General features: G+C 41.5%; 2 protein-coding genes across 6 annotated transcripts in view; one reads left to right on the forward strand and one right to left on the reverse strand.

The window, feature by feature from the left end:
• Positions 1–3,074, forward strand: part of Vps8 (vacuolar protein sorting 8) — an 18,767-nt gene extending 15,693 nt beyond the window's left edge. For both annotated transcript variants that reach the window (XM_043012340.2, XM_086538774.1), the window contains exons 22-24: positions 1–147; positions 324–450; positions 781–3,074. The exon at positions 1–147 is cut by the window's left edge and continues 40 nt beyond it. In XM_043012340.2, coding sequence (XP_042868274.2) covers positions 1–147; positions 324–450; positions 781–1,035 — 529 coding nt within the window. In that variant the 3' untranslated portion in view covers positions 1,036–3,074. The remainder of the gene's footprint in view (positions 148–323; positions 451–780) is intronic.
• Positions 1–7,500, reverse strand: part of LOC122250747 (uncharacterized) — a 46,861-nt gene that overhangs the window by 1,664 nt on the left and 37,697 nt on the right. For 2 of the 4 annotated variants that reach the window (XM_043012338.2, XM_086538775.1), the window contains exons 4-7: positions 6,722–7,238; positions 4,202–4,372; positions 3,697–3,849; positions 3,333–3,440 (exon numbers count right to left, since the gene is read on the reverse strand). In XM_043012338.2, the coding sequence (XP_042868272.2) occupies positions 3,333–3,440; positions 3,697–3,849; positions 4,202–4,372; positions 6,722–7,238 (949 nt within the window). Of the gene's footprint in view, positions 1–3,332; positions 3,441–3,696; positions 3,850–4,201; positions 4,373–6,721; positions 7,239–7,494 lie in introns of all 4 variants that reach the window. The other 2 variants (XM_043012337.2, XM_043012335.2) reach the window with 2 other exon arrangements.

The raw sequence follows: 7,500 nt of genomic DNA on the forward strand, positions 1-7,500 counted from the left end.
TACAGTAGTCAGAATAATAGCAGGGGATCAGCTCAGCTACTTAACAATGCAGCATAGTCAAGCATGTTCTCCCCTCATTGTGTACACAACCACCTGTGCCATTTGTCACAGTGTATACCACCCATCAAGCAAAGCAGTTGCTCATAGGTAAACTATTTCCTTTCAATGTTTTATGGTATATAGTGTCTTAGGACAAGGACTTCTGTACTTAATTTGTAATGCTTGTTTTCAAAGAGATTTACTCAAACATAAATGTAAAAATGCAAATAATATTCAAAATAATAACATATACAGAGAGTGTTAAAAGACTGCATTTTTTTCAGCTGTGGGCACAGTTATCATGCTCGTTGTGGGGGAGAAGCCCCTGCATGTGTGCTCTGTACAGGAAGTAGCCAGGAGGAGCAAGCAGCTGAACAGTCACAAGCTCCTGATTCCATAGAAGAACCAACTGTGAGTTGAGTTTAATGCTCTCATATCTTTAGATAAAGATGGTTTGACAAGACTTAGTATTTTCAATGGTAATATATTGTGGGGCACTAACTTTATCATAAAAAGCAGCATATTTGTATATTAGTATATAGCAACATTCCAGTTTTATATTTTCTTATTCAGGTTGCATTGATAGGAATTTATTTGATGTATATTATGACTATAAAATTTAATTAATATAATATGACTATTTCTTTTATGCTTCTTTTAAAGAAAAGAAATAACAAAATGGCAATTTGTTCTTATCATGTCATCCACTGTAATTTGGCACTATACCAATTTGCACCACAGGTGGGGCTTGACGACACCCAGCTGGAAGGCATTCGACGAGTGAAGGCTCTGAGCTTTGGAGGGTCAAGATTACAGTTTCTAGATGAATTGTCAACTCCACGTGGTGGACCAGCAACTGAGAATTCATCCAAGACCAGCCCATCTTGGAGGAGCTCTGGGTCCGTTTCAGGAAACCAAGACATTTGGTCGTCACAGAACTTTGCTTTGAAATTAGCACCGCCAACCATAGAATTTGAAGGTGAAGCTAATTGGTGATCCATAAAGAGATGTAAAAAGATCCTTGATTAAAAGTGAAGAAATACAGTGTCTTTGCAGTGAATATTAAAAGAGAGATGCATCTTTTGCTTAGGAGAAAGTTTGAAAAATAAGTCTATGCAAGAGTTTGCCAAGGTCATAGTGTATAAACGAAACTGTAACCAAAATCCTGTGAAATAATCTCATGAAGTTAAATGGCAATACAAGGACTTATGCAATTATTTTTCTAATATCACAGGCTGGAGTGGTCAACAGGAAAGGGTTTTAAGTCTAAGATAACCAAAGATATGATTTTGCTCATGATTATCAGATAACTCTCACACCTATTGAAATCATTTCCAGCACAAAGGCACAAACTGTGTTGACAACATGTAAAGCATATATTCATATATTTTCACAATCGTAGAATAATTTATATATATTTGTGTAAATGTCTTGTGAAGTGATTTCTGTATTTTTTTTTTATCTATTTATTAATTTACTATTTATGTCAAAGGAAAAGAGGGGCAGGGAAGAAAAAATGACTACTTTAAAAAACAAAAGCCTTCCCAGATGGCTATTTTTGCCAATTACAATTATATTTAATGGCAAATGTTTAGAATATGTAATGTAATACATATAAGATTCAGTATTATATCAGCAATTTTTTTGTAATTGTCAGCTGTATGCATTGTAATTATTCTTCTGTATTCACTGTAATGTCTTGTTTATAATATATTTATATTTTAATACTGTTGAAATTACTTTGTTATATTACTCTATAATGCTACAAAAGATACAAAATTCAGTTGGAAGGTAATATATGCAAATATAGTAATTGAATATCAAAATGGGTGTTTATTTATATACGGAAATAATTGACTACAGTATACCATGGCAAGAGAGTTAATGATTAATGTCTCTTATATAACCACGCCTATTCCAGACAAATGCACCAAATTTTCATGCCGATTATCCAATCAAAGTGCTTGATGAAATTATCATAAATCCTGTAATTAAGAATATCCTTTCTCTCCCTTATATTTTTGTGGCTTCATAGTCAGTGTTATATTTGTTTTCTTAACTTGTTGTATACTTAACTTTGATACAGAGTTACCAAGTACTCTTATTTCTTAAGAGCTTTAATACCAAGTCACAAAACACATCCATTATTGTCCAGTGCTTTGTCCACACTTGACAAATCATTTTCCTGATGAATCCTCTACCTATCTGACTACATGGACTATAAAGAAATATTCATGATATTTTGATAAGGCTTTAAATTAGGCTGACCATGTAATATTTAACATACTCATTGTTTGTTTGTTTTTATCTTTGTTAGTCACGAACATTGTCTTGATATTTTTTTGAATGGCACCTTTATGTAAATACTTGGATAAAGGTACTTGTTGGATGTAATTATTATTTAATGATTAAGTATTATTATTTTCATCTGTAAATTCCTAGTCCTTTATCATGTATAAATAGTTTAATGTAAATACAGTGCAAAATTGTGTGACCTAATGAAGGGTACTGAAATTGCCCGAGTATTTCATTATATTTTTTAGTCTGGTCTACTTTCAATTCAACTGTGATGCAATAGAAGCTGATTTTAAGTCTAATCTTTAAAAGAAAAATATATGGTTTGTTTTGATTATCCAAAGATAAAAATTGTACCAACCATGCTTTTCCCCTTTTTTTTAGGTACATGTTTGGGATCAAATAAATCCCTAAGGTATTGTAAAGATGTGAAAATCATAAAGACATTATTTCCATACAAAAAAGGGTTTAAAAATTACTTCATAATGTAACTCAAATATTCTCCATTTTCAACATTCCACAACCTATTTGTTTGAAATAAGTTGTACTCCTTTATTATAAATATACTCAGAAAAGAAATATGATTAAGAATATGTATTTAAAAAAAAAAAAAAAAATCATCTGGAGTGATGCTGTCTAATTTCACTTCTTTTGAGAGGATTCCTTCAATAGGAATTTAAAATCCCAAGAAGGCAATTGAAAGAAAGGAGTTGATAATGTAAATAAATGATATAAATGAATGTGTTGTTTTCTTTTAATGAGTCGGGTCTTTTCTTGAGTTGGGTTTCTGATATGGGAAGCAAAATGATAAGAGAGAGAAGACAGGTAAATTTAGAAACTGATGCAAAAGACAAACAGACAGGCAGACAGAAACATAAATGCACACACACGGTGGGGGGGGGGGGATATAGAAAATGAGTAATTTTTCAGAGCATGTACCCCTAATAATAAAGTAACGACACATACCTCTAATAAACACAACACCAGGTAACCCTTACCTGCAGAAATCGTGATGACCGCAGAAATAAGTGAGCATCATTTCTTTTTCATCTCCCGGCCGGAAAGCACATTCGTGATCTCCAGCCAATACACACTGTTCTACGGTTCTGAGGGAGAAGTGGGAGGACATTAGTAAAAATGAGGGGAAGAGTTGACCAAATTCGTGTAATTTTATTCCCCGCCAGTTACTAATTAAAATGGTTTAACGCAATAGAGGCTACTAACTTGGATGGAGATGAGATTTTAGTGCTAAAGAAGTTGCTTACATAGAGGACAAGCAGATTTGCTTTCCAAACAGAAAAAAAACCGTTAAATGAGAAACGAAAACCGGGAAACCGTATGGGAGGGAAAATATAAACGCACCTGTTGAGCCACTTGGGCGAGGGCGTGGCTGTCCGGCCTTGTACCGGGATTCGGTTCAGGCGTTCCTGGCTCCTCCGGTAGTAGAAGGACGAGATGAACCTCTCCACCGGATCCCTCACGATATTCACGTAAACCGGTGGTTCCGAGCCGAGTCTGAGGGCACATACAGGGGTAGGAGAGCGTAGTAGGGGTACTTGGCGTTTTTCAAGATTATCTGCCACGTTTAAAGCGTTTTTGGGTTACTATGGCTAAGGTTAATGGGAATGAGTTTTTATAATATTTCATCCCATGTCTACAGCAAAGTTGTTCCTTGGCGATATTTGCATAGTTAATACATCCACCATGGAAATAGTATTTAGCAGTTGTCCGCAGATGTAACACGCGGTTTACTAATACTTACAAATGTAGTCAAAACTTTTATCAGAGCTAACATATAACTTTTCCGTATACAGGTAGATAATTAAATGTTTGCATGCGCAGCTTCCATGCGCAAAGAAGTACTCACGCCGTGAAGTTGGTGTAGTAGAGATGGCGGTCGTAGCTGAGGGTGTGCGTGGGCGCCGCTCGCAGCGCCCCCGTCAGGTTCTCGACCAGCTCGATCTGCTCGCCGTGGTTCAGCAGCCGCTGGTTGTACACGAGGGACGAGATGTGCACGAAGCCCAAGTGGCTCGATAGCCTGTAGGCAGGCCGCGGGAAAGCGACGGCGAGGGAAGAATGTAATTTATATATATATATATCGCGAAGCACACACACACACACAAAACACACACTCACACACACACACACTCAAAACACACACTCACACACACACACACACACACAAAACACACTCACACACACACACACTCAAAACACACACTCACACACACACACACACACACACACACACACATACACACACACACACACCACCCACACACACCACACACATATATATATATATACAAAATATATATATATATACACACATATACACACATACCTATATACACATACACATATATATACACACACATACACACATATATACACACCCATACACACACACATATATATACACACATGCACATATATATACATATACACATATATATATATATATATATACATATATATATATATATATATATATATATATATGTATATATATACACCATCAAACCGACCACAGATGTCAAAACAAAACCAGAGGAGGAGGTCTGCCGGGGACACCCGCGGCGCCTGTTCCCACGCCAGGGACGCCTACTTCCGACGGACGAGAAGGAAGCGCGGGCCAGTCTCCCTGCACTTCGCCCCCCCCACCCCGCCCCCGCTCCCCTTGGTCGCTTGGCAACAGCAGTGCCACATAACTCCCCTCATCGGCAATAGACCCGCAGGATGCACAGGTTGACCACCTGTTTGGTCTCATCGCGCGACCACAAGGCCATGCACGGTCTGACCAACCTGTGTAGTTGAACCCAGCGATACTTCTCTCTGATATCAGTGCTCGGTGCGATGACGCTAAGGCTCGGGTTCTGGCGTCCCTACATGTGCGGGTGTCCTCAAGGCCGGGCGACTCTGGGACTACTTACTGGCTGAACGACGCAGGTAACTTCACTTGCCTCTGAAGCCACGGCACATTCTCTTTCTCTCTTTCTTTCTCTCTCTCTCTTAGCTTTTTCTTTCTCTTTATTTCTCTATCCCTCCCCCTGTCTGTCTCTGTCTCTGTCTCTGTCTCTATCTCTATCTCTCTCTCTCTCTCTCTCTCTCTCTCTCTCTCTCTCTCTCTCTCTCTCTCTCTCTCTCTCTCTCTCTCTCTCTCTCTCTCTCACACACACACCTTCCTTCCCTCCCTCCTTCCTCCCTCTTTCCATCTCTTCCTTCCTCCCTGCCTCACTTTTTTCTTTCCTTCCTTCCTTCCTTTCTTTCTTTCTTCCTCCCTTCTTTCCTTCCTTCCTCCCTCCATTCCTCCCTGTCTCCCTCATTTATTTTCTTCCTCTCTCTCTCCCTCCCTCACTTCTTTTCTTCCTCTCTCCCACTCGCTCTCTCCCTCCCTTACTTCTTTTCTTCTTCCTTCCCTTCCTTGCTTCCTTCCTTCCTCCCTCCCTACTTCTCTCTCCCTCTTTCTCCCCCCTCTCCCCGTCTCTCTCCTTGCCTCTGTCCCTCTGTACTTTGCACTAGGATTCATTCACTCTCGCATCAAACCCTGTAAACTTCATCACTGCGCCAGCATATTCACTTACGACTTCATTCGTATTTACAACTCCTCTTTATCTCTCTTCTTTCTTTCTCTCTCTCTCTCTCTCTCTCTCTCTCTCTCTCACACACACACACACACACACACACTCACTCTTACTCTTACTCTTACTCTCGCTCTCACTCTCTCTCACTCTTACTCTTATTCTTAATCTTACTCTCACGCTCACTCTCATTCTCACTCTCGCTGTCTCTCTCGCTCTCGTTCTCTCTCTCACTTTCGCTCTCTCTCGCCTTTCTTTCTCTCTGTCTGCCTGTCTCTCGCTCTCTCTCTCTCTCTCTCTCTCTCTCTCTCTCTCTCTCTCTCTCTCTCTCTCTCTCTCTCTCTCTCTCTCTCTCTCTCTCTCTCTCTCTCTCTCTCTCTCTCTCTCTCTCTCTCTCTCTCTCTCTCTCTCTCTCTCTCTCTCTCTCTCTCTCTCTCTCTCTCTCTCTCTCTCTCTCTCTCTCTCTCTTCCTGTATGTATTCTGGCTCTAACTTTCCTCAACCTTCCTCCTTCCTTTCCCCCAACCCTCCTTCCTCTCCCTTCTTTTCGTCCTCTTCCATAGAGTGTTCCTTTTCCCTCCACCAACTTCCCCTTTCTCTTCCTCCTTCCTCCCTCCTTCGCAACCTCCTCCCATCCCTCCCTCCCTCCCTCCCATCCCTCCCTCCCTCCCTCCCTCCCATCCCTCCCTCCCATCCCTCCCTCCCATCCCTCCCTCTCCCATCCCTCCCTCTCCCATCCCTCCCTCCCCCCTCCCTCCCTATCTCTCTCCCTCCCTCCCATCCTTCCCTCCCTCCCTCCCCTCTCACCTTCTGAAAATGGCTTGCATGGTAGACGAGGCACACTTAGGGATCCTGTTGTACACGAGCAAGGACGAGTCGGGAGTGGTGTTGAAACGGCCTCCGGTGTCCACCTCGTCCATCTGCATCACCTCCATCTCGCCGTCTTCATCTTCTTCCTCTCCTCCTCCTCCTCCTTCTTCTTCTTCTTCTTCTTCTTCTTCTTCACCACCACCTTCTTCTTCACCACCACCTTCTTCTTCTTCTTCTTCTTCTTGTTCTACTTCTAACACTTCTTCTTCCTCTATCATTTCTTCTTGTTGCGTTTCCTCTTCTTCTTGGTCTTGCCCCTCAGCTGCTCCTTCTTCCTCCTCTGCGGGTCCCCCTCCTCCTCCCTTTCCTTCGGCGTAGTAAGAGTATTCGTCCTCGGCGCCCTTCGCCTCGCCTTCGTCCTCGTCCTCGACGTCCTCGTCTTCCTCGTCCTCTTCTAACGGACTTTCTGGAGGCAAGTCATCGCCCTCCTCCGCTTCCTCGACTTCCGTTTCTCCTTGTTGGGATTAAAGGAGAATGGACGACATGATTAATGTGGCCTTTTTACATGGGCTTTTATTGGAGCTGTCACAACACATTTTCATTTACGCTCACTGTCTCTCTCTCTGTCTCTGTCTCTGTCTCTCTCTCTCTCTCTCTCTCTCTCTCTCTCTCTCTCTCTCTCTCTCTCTCCTCTCTCTCTCTCTCTCTCTCTCACACACACTTTCTCTCTCCATTTCCCTTTTTAAGTAGAGCATAAAGGGTACCCTCACCATCGT

The sequence above is a fragment of the Penaeus japonicus genome, unplaced genomic scaffold, assembly GCF_977035675.1.
Source record: "Penaeus japonicus unplaced genomic scaffold, GWHDUDI00000001_assembly GWHDUDI00000007, whole genome shotgun sequence".
In the NCBI taxonomy this organism is placed as follows: Eukaryota; Metazoa; Arthropoda; class Malacostraca; order Decapoda; family Penaeidae; genus Penaeus; species Penaeus japonicus.